The 20,357-nt window shown below is 30.2% G+C and overlaps 1 protein-coding gene across 1 annotated transcript; it reads left to right on the top strand.

Moving 5' to 3' along the window:
• Positions 1-378: 378 nt before the first annotated feature.
• On the top strand, positions 379-20,286 carry MS3_00003899 (uncharacterized protein; the record flags this gene model as incomplete). Its single annotated transcript, XM_012943288.3, has 3 exons — positions 379-1,332; positions 17,951-18,181; positions 19,467-20,286. 3 exons carry the CDS (start codon positions 379-381, stop codon positions 20,037-20,039), a joined length of 1,758 nt encoding a protein of 585 aa, XP_012798742.2. The 3' UTR covers positions 20,040-20,286.
• Between the last annotated feature and the right edge of the window lie 71 nt (positions 20,287-20,357).

Genomic DNA, 20,357 nt, shown 5'->3' with positions numbered 1-20,357 from the left:
AGTGGCGTGTACAAGTCCACAAAGCCCAAATATAAGGGCTAGTCTAGACACATTTACCATTTCACCGCCATCTACGTCTGACCGAAATGACACGTTAGATGCGTATTAACAAAAGTACAAAGGCGACCAAATTCAATGTCCAATATTGCTTTAGTTTTTTCTGAATACTCTCGTACTGACTTATTTCATAACACAAATCAAAAGTGTGTCATTTTAAAATTAATAAACATTAATGGACTTCAAAGTACGAGCCAACCATAGCATATATTAGTATTTATCTATCCTTGAGTTTATAATTAGCTGATTGGCTAATCAGACTATATCGTTTGTGGTCATGGTAATATGTAGTTGTCTGTGAGCTTCATTTTAGTACAATAGATGGAGTCGGAGAACGCTACCAAACGTTCTGGAGTTCAGACTGTTCTGGACCAACTAGGGTTTGGCTGGTATCAGGTTCGTGTCATCATAATTATTGGTATGGCTCAAGCTACTGACACTATGGAAACGTTAATTCAAGCAATTCTTGGACCAACATTACGCTGTGAATGGAATATGAGTTCGGATTATGTTGCACTTCTTACTACCCTTGTGTTTTTGGGTATATGTATTGGTTCCCCACCTATTGGTTATCTCTCAGATAGGCTTGGACGGAAAGATCTTAATATTCTATGTTGTCTTGCTCTAATCTACATGACGTGGTTGTGTGCTATTTCGCCTACTTACATATGGCTTGCAGTTTTACGTTTCATCTCAGGCTTGTACATTGGTGGTCTGCTAACTGCTGGTTGCTCGATGATATCAGAAGTACTACCAGAAAGCTACCAACCTACTGGTCAACTGCTTGTTTGCTTTTTTGATTCATTCATTGCTCTATATGTAACCGGTGTTGGCCTTGGTTGTTCGACATCAAAACTTAGTTGGAGGTTTTTTGTACTTTTCACAACAGCACCTCTTATATTGTGTGCACTTGGTCTGACCTACTGTATTCAAGAGTCACCTATCATTTTAGCTCAATGGGGAAATTATGAAGAATCAGCTAAAGTCTTAGACAAAATAGCAAAATGTAATGACCGTATTCCTAATATTATAGATAAGGAAAATACATATTCATCAAAACCTTATAGTTTCTCCAATTATCTATCAATTATTGACGAAAAACAGAATTCACATACAACTCCTACATTTAAAAATATTATGAAATTTATTTACAATAATTATGCGATTGCAACTCCTTTATTAATCGCTATTAATTTTATCTGGGGAATGATTATATATGGTGCTACTACACTTCTTCCAGTTGAGCTACCATCATTACCAAGAACATGTTTACAGGTAAGGGAACAAATATTTCTTAAGATGAGAATACAAATTTCATTCATTTTTATCATAAACAATTTTAACGTTATTTTAAAGAAATAATTTATCTTGGATACACTGATCTATACATTTTGAGGTTAATGATAGATATAAAGTAAAGAAAAAAATTACGAAAAAAAACCGACGCATTCGAAAAGCTGTTTATTGTGCTACTTTTGATTCATTCTCAAAATGCACAGATATATGAAAGTAATGTTAGTGAATGATGAGTAGTTTTCAAACCATTACAAAATCATACAATAGTTGCTATCTATATTTTTAGCAATATATTCATTTATTTTAAGTAAATAAACTATTTATTAATGGGAATGATAACACTGACCACAAGAGAATATATTCACGAGATGAAATACTAATCTTAAATGATTGCGAGAAAAAAATAGCAAATTAATCATTAACTTTAAAGTATTTTTCACTGATTTCAAAGATTTCAGTGTATGATTACATGCTGGGTTAGATATAATTGATCAATACATTTCCTGAGGTTGGGATGTTATTATGAATTTTATTGTATTCAACCTTTATATAATTAAGTGTGTATGCTTTAAACATAACTAACTCATTGATATTTGAAATTGAAATTGAATGTAAAGACTTCTTCAATGATGAACATGGAAAAATCGTTTAGTTGATCCATTATATTAGAGTTAATATAATCATACTTAGTTGCCTTGATAGGAGTGGGAGGAGAGTCTTATTTCAAACGTGAGATTTATTGGTTAAAATCTATGTAACAATAACACAAAAACGAATCAGCAGTGGTATTAAAGTGACTTTATGCTTTCAAAGTCACTTTTTTTACTTAATGAACAGAACTTATATAAATCAAAAGTATTTCTCAACAGAAACAATGGAACCGATTACAGTTTAATGATTTTAGGAAGCTCATTAAATTTTCAGGGCTTATTATCTATATTTTGCTTTTAACACCGTAGGAACATAGAGTTTATATAAAGTTCATTATCGGCAACGTAAATTGGAATATTTCTATTATGTATTCCATGTAAGATTTATTTGTTGATTTTTGAATTTCACATAAAATAAAAGTTTTTTTATATTCCGATTGGGTGTTGAGAGTATAACCGCTAATTCACTGCATAATCATAGAATAAGTTCTGAGATTCAAACTATTTTGCATCAACTACAATTATGGTAAATATGTAGTTTCGTTAACCCTCATACATTTTATTTTTAAAACGTTTAGTGTCTATTCGTGATTTATGTTGCATATACTCGATAAATAAATTTTAAAGACAATTTCCATTACTAAATGCTATCAAATAAAGATCAGTTTAATTCCACAATACAACTAATGACCAGGTATTTGTTAATGACTAGGTATAGGTTCATATTGAGTCTTCCATTTCCAATTTTAAACACGTTACCACATGGTAATTTATCGAATCTGATGGTCAGCATTTTCAAAGAATTCATAAATTTCAATATTGTCTAGTTATAATTTTATTAGCTGATGTAACTTGTCTTTTTACTGATTAAATCTCTGCATATCACTAAGATTAATTCATATCCTTTGTTCCATCACTTCTTCACATAATTCACACAATATCCCTAAATATTTAACAAACGATTAATTTGTATTATTGAGAGGAAAAAGAAATAAACTCAGTTGGATGTGTTTCTTATACTTCTAAAGGTTTATGAGTACGTATTTGACTTCGTTTATTTTAATTTCATAGACCGATTGTACTAAGTGATGCATCAGCAATTTGTTTTAAAACAAGTTGTAATTAAAACAGTTAGTCCCTTTGATAAATTTCGATAATGCAATGAGAAGACGTAGTTTATCTGAATTATGTGATATATTTGCGCAATACATTTGTAATTAGATTGATGATTTTAGTATACCTTCTTACGAAATTATTTGATGTTATCGTTATTTTTTAAGTGTTCAATGTTCCATACGTAATCATCCTATTTAATAATTTAAGTTTTGATTGAGATCATGAGCCGATTGATGTTAGACCACCGTTGAAAACCTGGAAGCACTGGACGGCCGTTTCGTCCTATTGTGGGACTCCTCTGCAGTGCGCATCCACGATCCCGCTCGCGGGATAATGTTAATAATTTAAGTTAGATATCATACTTTGAATAAATCAGGAACAAACTAGAAATAATAATTATCATTATCTATAATAAATGTGCATACTTTATATCATATTAATGAAGATTAGCAGAAACCCGATGACAAGTATGGGAGTAATATAAAGTGGTAGAAAAGATAAATATTTATGTTATTAAATGTGAAAATTATGGACAAAAAATGTTTAAAGCACATGGAGACGCGTTTCTAGAGGATAAATATTGAAGTTACGTAATAATAAACATGAAATTTGTTAGAATAAGAGAGTAAGATGAGTGAAGCTCAAAAAAAGAAAAAAGGAAATTACGTTGTCAGATAATGAAAATAAAAGGAATCATAATAGTGAAGGATTTACAATTCTATCCTTTTAAATACATAAGTTTAGTTTAAGCTTTTTGACTATTATGACTTCAATGTAACATAGTAGATTCAAAGTTGTTTAGGTAGTGATTATTTTGAACGATTTCAAAATATCAACACAACGTCCACTTTATGATACTTTCATGATTGCATTATTCTACTGATTTTCACCAATATAACATAAAGTATATACATTGGTAGTTATTACTATTATATCTAAGTTGTAAGCAACTGGCAAGAATCTATGAAATAGACGAATTCAACTTATTCTACTATACTCATTATTCTTACTTTATTCAAAGTTATCAATGAGAAAAACTGGATACTGCTAATAATATGTACATTTAAAAAATTCTGAATAAGCTTTTGGGCTACAAAATGACATGATGAATTTCTTACCACAAGGTCAATCCTGACCCCAAATAATCAATGTTAATATCTCATACTGTGATGCAAGTCAGAATCCCTTTAGGAGAACCGTTCTTATCAAGAGCAAAGGTACTTCTTGTTGAAGAACAAGAATTAGTGCTATCTATCATAAAAAACTACTTATCATAACAAACTCTCTAGGATACATACTCCAATTGTGAGATAGAAATCATAGGAAATTCTATATACGTATTTTTTCAGTTTAATGATTATTGACAAATATTATCGATTTGTTTATCAATTTTGTTTTCCTGGAAAGAAAGGCTTTATATACCATTTGAGTATCCTATGAACAATATATGGGTGTAACACATTAATTTTTCATTAGTTTAACAAGGCAAATTAGAAAAATAACATCATAACTCATGCGTACAATTTTGCTTTTTATTCACATCTCTGTTATGAGACATTTATTAGGTTCATACGTTAGCGTACAGAGAATTGATTTCAACTTTTAAAATATAAATCTATAAAGGTGGATAAAATAAAGACACATCAAATGAAATATACAGTCAGCTAGTTATAATTAATGTATAGTTTGACAAAAATGTGCTTTAATGAAACTATACCACATTAGTACTATCAGATGAAATTAGCATGATAAATTGTAAACGATTTTAATGAGTATAATATCCATTCTAATAAACCATGTAGTTTTAGAAAGGAGTAGAAAAAATATACATGAGGAAATACTGTACATTAAAGTTTATTGGAATATAACTAATGAATGGATCTATTCCATTGTGACCGATTCTGAGTCATATCATTTAGCGTCTCGAACCACCGATTTCTTGGTCCCGAGCTAGGTGACTCAGATCAACAGTCTGTAATGGACTGATATCACGTTTTAGTTTTGACAGTCTCTACCTTTTGGTTCAAGCTACTCCTAAACTAGCTAACTTTGCCCTTAGAAGTAAGTATTTGTTGGTCATACGTAATACATGTTCCGACTAAATACTGAAGGATTGTCAACTTATAATTTCAATGGACGATTTCTTACCAAACTGGAATTTCAGTTTTATGTAAAATGTATGGACTGAAACTTGAGTAAAATAGATTTTTAAAATTAGATTTTATTGTACTGGTAGAGGTAGGATGTCAGAATGTTGGCAAATTATGTCTTTTAGATTTTAATCAGTAGGCTTAAGAATTAGACTACATTTATACTGATGTGTTTATTAGTAGTTTGTGACATTGACTACAATCAAGTTGGTATCACTCACTCAGTTGCAGAAAGTTCAAATTTTTCAGTCAAACCCCTTTGATCATAATATAATTCTGTGAACTTTTGGAATGCAGCTCATTCACTAGAATGCTCATCCATAAACGCAACTATGATCCATGTATGTCTGTGACCATTTCTGATAATAGGCGGTTACTCCAAATTCCATACCTCTATTAAACTAAATACGGCATTATTTCACTCGTCACATCGAACATCGATCTATGTTTTTGTTTGCTTATCGTAGTTTTACAATTATTTTATAATTGCCAAATTACGACATACAATGGATTTTTATTAAATTAAAAATTCGTCTCGTCTTTTGATGTAAATTCTAGTTTTAATATCCTAATGCTTCAAACGGTTTAATATTTCATTAGAAACTACTTCGATTAAGTGAAATAAATCTAGAAATTTCTGTCATGGGGTAAAAAGGGGCATGTAAACATGATATTGTTGTTGAGAATACTTCTAGATGATTAGCTATATTCACTGATATTTCATACAAACATTAAAGCTAAAAAAATAACATGATTGGATTATTTCATATATAATTAGGATATCTGAGCTGAACTGTCATTTTTTTAACAACTCAGATGAAAGAGGAAAAGGTCATTATCAATTAAAGAAATTTAAGGAGAGATGGATGGTCGTTACCATTCGAACCCAGGAAGTGCGTTAAATCCATTTCATGTCTGCATTTCCGAATCGATGTTCACCCCGGGATTCGAACCTAGTACCGTTCGTTCAAAAACGCTATCGCCTTATTCACTTAGCTAATGAGTCTTTCTACATTAGGCGGAAGTTGAATTCATTTGTATTAGTTGTTTGAATCTTCCCATTGATGTTTAGAACTATAATTGATCTTCAGCCATATGTACATCTTGTGCGGATTACCTCGATATTACAATTAAGTTAGATCACACAATTCATTTGTCTAGGTCGTATTTTGAAAACAATCAGCACTTGACCACAATTGGATAAATATTTAATTGTAAATTGCTTATTTTTATAAGTTTCATGTAAATTTGGTAGTTATATTTTTTAATCATACACCCCAGAATAGATAAGACTAAACTAATAATTTAATTTCAAGTTGTTTAATCCTAATCCAGGACTTCTCAAAATATCCTATGAGTAATACCAAAAGTAATTATACACATTCAGGGTTTGTAGGGAGTGTGATACCTTTGGATCAATACAACAAGCTTTATCATTCTACATTTTTCACTTTAAAATATTTTGATCCTTAGCAAATCTTAAAGAAGTCATTAAATGGCTTTTGTTCAAGGAAGATATATATATATATATATATATATATATATATATATGTTTTACGTTGAGGATTTGTAGCTCAGAAATGTGATTTCATGATTGTCATTGTATTCAGTACTGGTTTTAAAAATGTAACATTGTTAGGGTCAGTGTTTGGAATTAAATTCAACTCTAAGTTTATGAGAAAATACATATTTATTTATAAAACTCGGAATACAAAGGAAACCATGACCTTTCTAGTTTACTTAGGCAAGAGTAAAGAGACGATATATGATGCTGCGAACTATGGACCATTGACTTAGTGGTTTAAAGTCAACCCCATAAAATCTGAAAGTTCTAACTTTGATCCCTGATTTTATCGTGGGTGCATACAACTAAGTAATACCAAACAAGGGTAAATGAGCTGTCCACAGTCCAATGATCTTCAATAGGTGTTCCGCTAAAATCACTCCATGGTGTTAACTGTTTGCAAGAAAAACGTCCACCGACAATCAGATAATTGTTTAGTTACCCTTTTTTCACTTAATCCCCATTTTGAAATGGATAAAAGATCGAACATCTATTTTATAAACTCCACGAATTTGTATGAATAGTGTCTAGAGAGAAAAAACTGAAACAATTAAAAACTAGGGTAAACAAAGTAGTCGAGATCTATTTCGGAAGAAAAACAAATAAACAAGAGCTTCAACTCATTTATTTGTACTTGTTATTTGAAAGATAAACATTGTTTGAAGAAATGAGGTGGGAAAAATAAGAACGATAAAAATGGAACGAAATGAAACACGACAAACAACAGGAATTTGTGGTTCATGATGAAAAGTTTACGTATTATCATTATTATTATTACTAATAATATATTATATAGATGATTGTTCAAAACTATTTTCTATGTCAGAGTAATCTGTTAAACTGTAGGTTGCTTAATGATAGACCTGAAAGTTCTAATTCCATTAACAGTTTATAGGTTTTAAGAAATAATAGATAAGAACAAAGTATCTGGTTAGAAATATTAACGACGTTATTAACGGGCTATGGTTCCAATTGTTGCATGTTTCGATCAGGTTGACTGGTTCGCTTTTCAGATATTCGACGCTGAAAGACAAATTAACAATATTCTAAAAAACATTCATCTTAATTTTGTATAAACTCTAATGTTTATACTAATTAAAATTTGTTGTTTAGGGTTATTGGAATATACATTGTTCCCGCTCAATTCTCGTCCTGACTTGAGAAGAGCGTAGTGAAATTTAGAGTTCAAAGAATACTGTACAGTAGTATAACTTAATATAGTTAAACAAATATCTGTCAGAAATCTTACATTGATGAGGTAATTCCTGGAATAAAATATGACACTAAATTAAGGCCTATGAACATTGTTTTCATAAGTATTCAATTATAGTTATTTTTTAATAAGAAATCAGAATTTGTTAAATGTTTTGGTTGTATTTAATAATATTTTTCGAAATATCATCGTTAATAGAATGAAATTAACGCATTGCTTCATCGAAGTATAGGATTCCTCAACAGTATGCATACATAATCCCACCAGCAGTCGAACCCAATACCCCAGGGTTTTGTGGTTAACGTTTAACCTTCAAACTAGTTTTTCGGTATTCAGTAGTTTCCGTTTCCAAGTTGCAAATCCTTGATATATGCCTGAATTAAGATAATTAATGCCGCTTTAACTAATCATCTAATTGAATCTATCTTTTTGCTTTGACTTTTTTCACAAAATCTCAGAACTTTTTACACCTTATGAAGAGTTTATCCATCATTTCTATTGTAAATCTTGGTGATTAAAAACAAATATACACATGTATAGTGTACTCAAACAACCTTTTAATTGTTCACCTTTATTTTTATTCTTATCATTATTATCAAAAGTTGTTTAGTTTTAACATATTGATCATTCCTTTATAGTGTAATAAATATAGCAATTATTGATTGTAATCATTATCACAGGTCTCTAGTTACTTCCTCCCTCTTTTTAACATCACTATAATCAAGTTAATTTTTTAGTCAACCTTCTTATTTTCTCTCTTATCTATATTGTATGTTACAAACATTAATTTTAGAAATATGAATAATCGGATTTAAACAAGATGGTTTAAGGTATATCTTTCTTACTTCAAAACGTACTGGTCTTAATTTGGTTAACATTCAAAGGTGTGCAATGAAAACCAATTTTCCAGCAGCATTTACGGTTCAATAGTTTTTTTCTAAGTGCTTTCAATTTGAGATATCAGTTATTTTCATACTGTACAAAATCTCAGTCAATGATCTTAGTTACTTTTAATGATAATTTACATTAATTTAAGTAAAGAGAAATACAGTCATATCACTTAGGCAATATTTCCAAATGATTTCTTTCTCTCCTGTAGATTTATTCTTATTCAATAAACCAATACCAATGTTGCTTAAATAGTGGGAATACTTGATGGTTATTCAGTTTGTTGTATGATGAAACTTTACTGTCATCAATTTATATCAACTTATGGTGAACCAGTGACAATATACTTAAGCGTTGAGATTTTTTCTCAAAACTGTTTTTGTATGACTTAAACTAGAACAAAATCATTCTTTTTGATTTATTGTGAACTGATAAGAACCAGTTTTTGATTTAATCTCAATGTTGGTTTAGAACACATGTAATATGTCAATCATAACTAATTGTGATTCTAACATCTACATTACATTATTGAACAATCCAGGTAAATTGTTTTATAAAGCTTCATCTAATAAAGTCCGAGTGTCTCAAATAGTAATCCGATTACACTAATAATAGCATTGAATCATAATTATATATTTAGTGGGATAAAAATGAACTGTTCTACTTCCTTACAACCGTATTTCTAACAATTTAAACCTTTTTAGTTTGTAATTTATTTTCCTTTTTAGAACTAAAGTTTACGCCATTTCATTCGTATTTAGGTAGTAAATGTAGTAAATAGTCCTCTGATAAAATCTCTATAATATAGTGTAGTTTATTTTAAATCTAGTTTACTTCACTTACAAGCATTTATATCCAAACATAAAATTGACGTTCATGCTAGCTGAGTAATCCTGGTCAATTATTCATTGTATTATATATATATAGCAAACAATTGTTTACTCCCATTAATTACTAATAGTCATGCTTATTTTGTTAGTTCAATCAATCTACATGATACAAGACGCAATTTGTTAAAACAAAAGTTTTTAATCACATAGTAACGTGAAAAAAAAACCAGGAAACATTGTAACTTAACTCTAATGACATTAATGATGAGATGATTATACTTATTCTTTGTTAATAAAAGAATAATTTCAACAGTTGAGATCATGAGTCAATTAAAGCTAGACAACCATGGAAAATCTGGAAGCACTGGACGGCCGTTTCGTCCTATTGTGGGACTCCTCAGCAGTGCGCATCCATAACCTCGCCCCCTGCGAGTTCCAGTGAGAAGTAGTGACCAGTGGAGTTCAACCAGGTCTGTTGTGATTTAGTAACTCACTGGAGACAATCGTGGATATGTCGCTCAATTTCGTGGATTAGTTGAGGTTAAACATTAACACCATTGGATGCCGGCTCAGCGGTCTAGTGGTTAAGTACTCACGCGCGAAACCAGTAGGTCCTGGGTTCGAATCTTGCAGGGAGCGAGGTCGTGGATGCGCACTGCTGAGGAGTCTCACAATAAAACGAGACGGACGTCTAGTGCTTCCAGATTTTCCATGGTTGTCTAGCTTCAATTAACTCGTGATCTCAACTGTTGAAATGACTACAATTTCAACAAAACCACTTCTGATACTAAAAGAATAATTGTTTTAAATATTTGATTATAGTGAATAATTATTTTAGTTTCAAGGCAGAATTAAATAGTTGCTAGTAATGGAAATATAAACTCCTGTTTTATCGTTTTCAGGAACTGTTAACTAAATATACTTACATAGTAGTGTTGATGTTGACTAAAGAACTTGAATTCAATATTTACGATTATAAATATCACTGAACTAAGGAATTCAGATAGTAACTTATATATTCAATGTTCAAAATGTTTGTATCATCACTAGTAAGTGTGTTGGTTGTTTTTTCGTTAGTAATCCATTCGGAAAATGTTAACAATAAACAACTAAACGACTAAATCTATTTCGCAAAAATTATTCTACTTATTTATATATTCTCCTAATTATTAAATAATTATTACTTGACAATATTTATTTGTATTGACAATTGAATATACTAATTAATTTAATTAACTGAAGAATGTTTTAATCAAAAAAGTTTATAATATTAATTAACATGTATGTATAGGGAAGTTATCATTGACTAAAATAACTATTCATCTGATTATGTTAGATAATTTAACTTAGTTATCAAATTATCTTGAAAATGGGTCGGTGAGACTATAATTTATGGACAACCTTTGAGCGACACTAAAGTAACCTTGAGAATATCCACTTACTTATTAGGGATTATTGATGGTTATAAAGCAGTATAAAGAGTAAGGATTGTGACTGACAGTTGATGGTTAGAGTTAAGAATTAGATTTATGGTTTTCATCATGAACTGAAATCAGCTAAAATACCAGGACTCTATTTAAACAGTTGATTGAATAAATTTCGCGCCAAAATCCCAGACCTGTCATCCTAAATCTGATTAATAATTGTCATCTATGAAAAAAATTTGTTTTATCATGGACATAGAAATATTTTATAATGTTCTTTATTTTTATAGTTGGAAATGTATTTGTTTCATAACCTAGAAGGTTATAATAATGAAGTTTAATGATTGATTTTAATTGATGATTATACAACTATTGTGCTTAGTTTATAAATGTTTTATTTTGTTTTCCATTCTGTCATTTATTTCACTTTTGTCTAGAATTACTAATGTTATTTAGTACAAAATTATATAGAAATTAAATATTATAAAACAAAACATGATTGAAATAATGTAGAATTTTTATAACTAAATAAGTTAGACAACATTTGTAAACACTTGATACACAATGATAGACATTTAAAACCAATTGACCAATATGTTCAATAGGTGGAGTATGAAATAAATTCTACACAAAGTTAGTATCAATTTTAAATAGAACTACTAGAAGCAATTGTTATTTACTTGCCTGAACTTGTTTATCATTTTTACCTATCTAAGAGTATTAGTTTAAGAGATTTACATAGATGAATCATACAATTGGCTCTAACAACATTATCACTCAAGAAATACATGAAGTATATATATATATATATATATATATATATGCTTGTTATAATTAATCATTATTATTTTTACTTGAAGAAAATCGAAAACTAGTTGGACTATACGAAATCTCTATGTGAAATAATAAGGTTTATTCTAACTTTATTTCTGACAGTATTGATTATCATTAAAACTTGTTAATTCCTATTAAGACATAAGAAATAACCTATATACAAAGAAGCTACATTAGAGTGCACTTGTGCTAGTTAATAATTTTTATCACCGCTATTATGACTTCAAACGAGTATAAATTGGATCCAATGGTATCTTGCTCATCAGTAGTTAGTTTGCAAAGCTCTAGACTCAATCTTATACAATGTCGTGAATATTTACAGTTGTGAGTCAGTCAGTCAGCTACAACGTAGGACCAGGCACATATGTGCATCGATCCAAGTTGTCATACCTCATTAACACAACAAGATGAACACCGGATTCATAGAAGTGGTTAATTCAGTGGTGGTAATGTATAAAAGAAAGATTGCATATAAGGACATAGTACAGGAAGAAAGAATTAGTTCGTAGAAAGAAAGGTATGGAGTGATTTTAATCTCTTAGTATAAGGGAAGACATAGACTGTATACACCGACTCCATTGTGATCGATTCTGAACCATGTCACCCAGTCTCCAACCACTGGTTACAATAGTCACGCGGACCCCAACCAAGTAGTCTGCATCTACCAACATGGCTCAGACTAGGAGTTAGTGACTTCAAGCACTGATGCCACGTTTTGGTTTGGCCTCCCTTAACTTAATTCCAATCATCCCCTACACTAGTCAGCATTGTGGGTCTTGGTAATCGGTGTTCGGGCATACGTAACACGTGGCCCAACCATCTCGGTCGATGAAGATAAAAGATCTGCTTAGTGTACATTTGGTTAAAGAAAAAAACTACTTTCAACCTACTTAAAAACTTTCTATTAAAACACTTTATATTTTAAATTTATATTAATAACTAAATTCCCGAAATTAGATTGTTGACACAATTTTAACTTTACTTATTGTTTATATTATTTGTTGAAATTTCGTTTTTATTTTAAATCCAAAATTGCATACTTATTCCAAGTTTTGAGATGACCTATAATAATTCCTTATTATGAACGATTGATTAACTGTCTCACAATAGACGGTTTATTATAGCTCAAATATTTTATTAAATAAATCTATAGAGAAGACAAATGTCTATACATTACCAATAGGGAAATGTTAGTTAGTTTGTTTAATAAAAAAAATACTCTTTGTAATTCACTACAACATGTTCAATAGTGATGAAAATATTTATTTTAATTGTATTTATTATTTGAAAAAGGGAATACTGAAAGTAGTAATCATTCATTTCTGTTATATATCAGTCAGTCAGTCAGTAACAACGTAGAACTTCGTACGTACGTACATCAGTTCGAGTTGTCACACCACATTAGCACAGAGATGCAGTGGTCGGTTCAAATCCCGTAGTGGTAGAGGTAATAAGAGTATAAGCAGTAATCGGGAAGATTAGTGTTTGGAGATGTTATTTAAAGAGTATAATACAGTGAAATAAATTTGGGAAGAGAAAAAAAGAGACAATGAGAATTTAGGAGATTGGAATTTGAGAGAACACAAAGAGTGTATGCACCTGCGCCATTGCAAACGATTTTGAGCCGTGTCATTCAGGGTCTCTAACCATCGGTTGCTATCATCTCGCGGTCCCCAACCAGGTAGTCTACACCTACCAACATGACTCAGTCCACTTGTCAGTGACTTCATATATATATATATATATATATATATATATATATATATATATATATATGATAAAATAAAATGTTGAAAGAGATGAAATGTAACCGGAATGATCGTGGAAATAAAAACAAACCAGTTGAGGGTAGAATATTTAAAGGGAAGATGGAAGGTAAAGCAGATGGCTGTTAAGGAACAAGAGTGTGAAAAAGAGAGAAAACTTTAATACATTAAGACCATGGTAGAAGAAGAGGTTGTACCAGTCTCTTTTGCACACACAATTCTAATTTTTCCAGATGTATGTATTGCTTCGGCAATGCAAAGAAGATGCAATCTAATTGTCTTAGGAAGACTTCTACTTACCTTGTAGATGACTTGGAACGCGGAGTCTGTCTTGATTAAGTGACCTGTGTTCACAAGGTGTTCGATCATAGAATTTCTTATATATAGGTCTTGTAGAAGTGACGACGTACTACCTAAGTAAAATTGTATACTTAGAAAGAATATTAGTGAAATGTTGGTGAATGAAAAGTAAAGTGAAATTAGTCACATAACTATTGAGGATTAAAGTAATAATAAATATATAACTTAAAAAAACTTATAATTAACTGTAGGTTGATTTTTAAGTGTTTTAGATAGTCAGATAGTCAGAATAGTTATGTAAACATTCAGAGTTTAATTGTATAATACACTTTTCAGTAGTATGATCGAAATTATATCATTTTGGAATTTATCTGTCATGTTACATTTATATGAAAAAAACACAGATATATTCTAAGGACGATGAAGTGAAAATCGGATTTTATTGGGCAAGTTACAAAGAAGTACTATTTTATACATTAAATAATATTATTGACACGTTTATAAATAGTCTGGAAGATTTAAAAAAATCGAAACCATTTTCCCACTTAAATACTCAGTAAACATCTCTATCTAACTGAGTTTTTAATTTATCACGTGGTGATAATGTAAACAAATGCTTTTGGCTTTTATAGTGAAACTTTATTAAGTTGACAAAATCAGTTTAATTCTTTTTAATATTTTATAAACTATGTACTTTTTTGATATACTTATTAAACAGGGAAAAAACGTCTCCCAACAAAATTATTTCTATGCATTGTCATAGCAACAAGACGATATAAATAAAGGATTGGTAATTAATACTATATAAACTTAGATTTGACTACACCCTGTTGTTCAATTGTGTTCTTCATAACAATCAATTGTTTATAAAAAGATACCTTCTCAATTAACTAGAATTGGTAATAACTATTTTTGAAATAACTATATTTGAAATCGTTGAAACTATTTGTTTAGTGATATAACTGACTCATAAAAGCAACATTTGCGTAAACAGAATTGTAATAATTTAATATTATGTAGTTTTATTGGTTTCTAAATAAAAATAAAAGTATTTTCTTTGTGATTATTAACTATACTACTTATAATAATACAATAAATGTGAGGCATAATGTTTTCGTTTCACATATGAACATTTTATACGAATAGTTGTGTTTTCATTTTCAGGTTATAAATACACTGTTTCTCATTTAGGTCAAATTCAAATGTGATGTATTTGTAAGTAGATACTATGAATATCGATGAAAATATGCTAATTACCTTAGTTTGCATTGAAAGTATACACTACTAGTAACAGCGTACGGTAATACAATTATCAAACTTAAGAAACTTCTAACTAATATAGATATAAGATATGAAGCGTAGACCGATTTATTGTTTTACCAAGCATCTTATTTTTTTATTATAATATTTTACCAATATTATTGACTTTTATAGTTTCATATAATTTGCTGGTTTTAACTAGACAACCTTTAAAAACCAGTACGCACTAGATATCTGTTTCTTTCTAGTATGAAGCTCCTCCATAATGCCTACTCACGATCTTACCAGAGAATGATTCTCAAAAATCGAGGTGAATGACCTTCATATAATTGAGATAGGATCCTATAAGTTACCTTTCTCACCTCAGTCAGTTTACAATAGATTCTACTGACTAATTTGATAAAATGTACTTGATATCTCTTAACTTGATAATCCAACAGTCCAAGTTAAGTTTCAAATAGATCAAATTTAAAGGTTATCGTGACTTGATTTTAAGTATTTTGCAACATTTAGGAGTGTTTGCTAATCAGTAAATTATTTACTTCAGAAAAGCCTGTTAGTTTTGGCTTAGCTTGGTGTGTTGATGTTCCCATGAAGTTTGTTCATCATTCCGTTTTGTTCACTAATGTAAAATAGATGCAACTCATGCAGTTATCCATTACATTCAGCGAAAAGATTGTTTGTAATTTGTCATAGTCTTAAATCATTTGAATTTATCACGACAATAACTCGTCTTCATACTGAATATAGATGAAATAACCTTGCAGAGTTTATACTAAGTTTCAATGTTTACTACAGATTTATTTTTAGGGTAGAATGCTTTAAGTTGCTCTTGATACTCTTCTTTTGAGCAGTCAAATGTGTGCTTTGTAAATTTAACAAAGCGAAATGACATTGGCTGACATTTTTAACTTTTATGATGGATTAATAATAATTGAAAATGTTAGCACATAGAATCAGTTGTGACTTTAAATGCGGCTTTTTATCACGTAATTTATTCGCCAATCGAAATACGATTTATTCACTCTTGTACTATACTAACCAATGACGTTCGACCGGTCTGACCAGATTAGCGTCCTTAATGATCCGTTGCTCGCCTAGCCTGTCCAGCTGAGTCCAGAACACCAATAACATCGCCCACTATGCGAGTCATTTATTTCAAACATGCATGGTTTATATACCAGCCAAACAGACCTCATCATTACGATAAATTAGGAAATAACATTTATACAAGATCAAGGCAAAAAGTAGCTGTGAACGAAGAAGACTGTAATCAATAAACTGAACATAAATTAAGAACAGTAAATCGTACAATAATAATCTATAGGTCAAAATGAAGCTTATAATAAGTGAAATATAGATATACACAGTTTAGTTACTGAATAGTTATACAATAACAATATATATAAAATATTAATCCATTAATATTTCTCGGAAGTTACTCGTCACTGAATATGCACTAGGACATTACAGAATCAAATCGATTGATGTAAATAATAATGTACAAAATAACGGTAGCCTGAATTTCTCTGGTTCATTTTGAAAAAAATGACTTATTTATATGGACGAAAATCGATACATTGGAAAGAATATGTTACCCGGGAGTTTAGTATTTCATTTTTTATACGTACATGATATTGGGTTGCTATGACATGTTTTGTATTCCAAATTAATTGAAGCATTTTTCCCCATTAGTATCTCAATTATTTTATTTAGAATCCTCTGTATTACTTGTTCAATTTCAATTAACACTATTATTTAACAATTCGTTGAACTTTAAGATGTCAGAATACCGGAAACCAACAATAGTAAAAAGTTTAATGTGACGAAGCGCATTTCTTAAGGTTGTAAACTGTTTATAATGTGATAAATTTGTTTTAAGCTGACTTGAAGTTGACTTAATCACTCTACTTTGTTTATCTATAGAATAATTCACCCATCAAGTAAATTCTTGTAATCTCAAAAATTTGAGCTTTCGTAGGGTAAAACTATTTTTTCGAATTATTAAGGTATATTACTGAACAATATATAAGTAGTTTTAATAAATCGATATTTCATATCAAGTGAATTAAAGTACTGGAACGCATATCATGAACGGTACAACTAAAAAAATTAAGCTTGATTTAACTAATAACTATAAGTAAATGAATATTGAGCTAAAAACTACTTGATGTTGGGTGACTATGAATTGATTTGTTCTAGCTAGTTGTATTTCAGAAGTGTGTATCAGGTAAAGCTGAATTTCCTAGGCTTATTTTTATGAAATGTCATAGATGCCCATAGCAGAGCAACCTCAAACTAGAAAACAACTCGCACTGAGTGCTCTACAGTTTTTATTGGTACTTCAACTATTATCTATCGAGAATGTAAATCACATCTTAATTAAACATTACCATTAATACAGCTTAGTAAGTAAACAAACTAATCTATTGATAAACTACATTAAAATTTGTCTCACATATATCACTTACACCAGCATAATTTTGTTCAATTTCTTAATCAGTCAAATATTCATATGCTCAAAATATCTTACATAATCAAATGTTACTGGTTTTTCACTTAAGTGTGATTAACTTTATTTTTGATTTTGTATCTTTCTTAGTCTATTTATAAAGGTTTGACAGAAGTCTCACATGAAACTTATGAAAATTCTGGTATACACAATGAAGATTGTTGTCTTCCATTGTTAAAAGAAGGTTATATCTCTTTAATGTCATCTATGATAGGAAGTGTACTCAGTTTTCCAATAGCATTAACTTTAATTACAATTATTGGACGAAAATGGACAATTAACACTTGTTTCTTTTTAACAGCTTTTCTAATATTTATTGAAGTAAGTTACTAGAGTAAGTATATTTTCTCACAATATAAAATGACTGATGATTTATTCATTTATTTATGGCTATTCTGTTAAACTGGGTAATTTATTTTATTAATCATAAATTTAAGCAGAATGTATAAGTGTCCATTTTTTACTCCAATCGGCTCATCTCATGAATTCATTCCTATTTATAAACATAGTTTTCATTCTAATTCGCTGAAACTGGATTAAATGAATCATGCCAACAGTCGAAATTGATTGGCAATTTAAATAAAATAATCGTTTAGTTAACGATTTAAAGAAGCTTGAATTCCATGTGAGGGATCGTGGATACCCACTGTTGACGAGTCCCATACCAAAACGAAACATTTGTCCAGTACTTCCATGTGTTCACTGATAGTCTTAACATCGATCGGTTCATGATCTCGATGAAAGAAAGACGATGTCTAGTTCATAAGATTAATAAAATTATGATATATCAGTCTCATCTTAAAAATATTACTTGCGGATACTATTACCAATTTGTTTCAAAATAATTTACAAGATCACAAGTAAATGTGCTAAAAGAACCTCCAGGCATTTATCCCGATCAATCAACTTGCATAGAATAATCAAATTTCCTTATGGCCATATATACATTTTTTTTCTCGTTAGCGTTTTTCTAGTGTTAGTTTTCTACGGGATGGGGTCGCTAACCTCATGCCCAACCCTCCTTCTTTATCCGAGCATGGAATCGGCAGCAGCCCCAGAGGGGCCCCAGGCGGATTTATATAAATATTTAGTGTTAAGCATTTATACTGGATAATAAGATTGTACACTACTTAGCATGGAACTGTGAAATATGGATTCGTATGTCCATGTAAGTTTAAGTGGATGTCTTTTACCTAAAGTATTGATTTATGAAAAACTGACCAAAATTTTTATTGAATATTCGGATAAGTTAATTCGTCATCGGAAACTATGGGGCTACTGAACAACTTCATCAATTGACTCAATAACTGAATACCGGTTCACATTAGGGACCCTTGAGTTCACAGACCCAGCCTTACAAAACATCAAAGCTTCTGAGGACCTCAAAAGAAAAGTAAACATTGTTCTTGTTCTTCCTGATTTTCAATGGTTTTCCGGAAAATATGGATTTCTAATTCCGTAGAAAAAGAACCCTGATAAAAATACGTTAACCAGAAAAAGTCATTTTAGTCATTTTTAATGCAGACCAACCTCAAATTATTGTAACTTCCTAAAAATCACTTTATTTAATGTAACTTTATTACATTTTCTTTACAACCAATTTCAGGCTTTCTGCATGCCGTCAAATCTACTACGCTTCTTCTTTTTCGCAACACGAGCTGTAGCATCCGCCGGTAATAATGCGACTGCAATTTATATAACAGGTTTATATGTACCACGTATAAGAAGTTTTGTGTTTGGTGTTATGTCAACGTGTTTTCGTATTGGTGTATTAACATCACCTTATCTAGGACAAGTATTTTTACAACGAGTATCTGCGTTAGGTGCAGTATTGATATTTTCAGCTATGGCACTTATCGGATTTGCATTTAGTATATTTTTACCACATGCTGGTGATAAATATTTTACTTCGACAAGTATAAGTAAAGGTGTATTTCGTAAAATTTTTAAAGCTAGAAAATTGATGAAAACTAAACAGAATGATGATGGAATGAAATCTGTAACAAATCCAGCTTACAAAGACGATGAGAAAACAATACGAACAATAGTTGAAGAGGTTAAACGAAGGGATAATAATACACCAGTTCAACAGAATTTAAATTCAACTAGCGTTGAAGAGGTTAACATTGTACCAAATGAATTAGTAGTAGTAGCATTAACTCCATGTAATCCAGTCTAATAACTAACACTGTTATACTATGTATGCATTTATTGACTGATTTTTATATATATATATATATATATATATATATATATATATATATATATATATACATCAATTCAGAACTGAAGCATTTCTTAATGTACTGCCGCCTTTTATCTTTTGTTTCTTTTTGTACACAATTTTATTATTATTATTACTAGCTCGATGTACACCGTCATGGTTACTTCAATATATTAATTTTGAGCATTGTATTCTATTATGACCGCGATAATGAATATATTTTTATGTACAATAATTCTTTTTGCTATAATTGCGGTTCTCAAGTTAAAACTA

This window comes from Schistosoma haematobium, chromosome ZW (genome assembly GCF_000699445.3).
Source record: "Schistosoma haematobium chromosome ZW, whole genome shotgun sequence".
Lineage (NCBI taxonomy): Eukaryota > Metazoa > Platyhelminthes > Trematoda > Strigeidida > Schistosomatidae > Schistosoma > Schistosoma haematobium.
The sequence above is the reverse complement of the archived record's forward strand: the minus strand, read 5'-3'. Positions and strand labels throughout refer to the sequence as shown.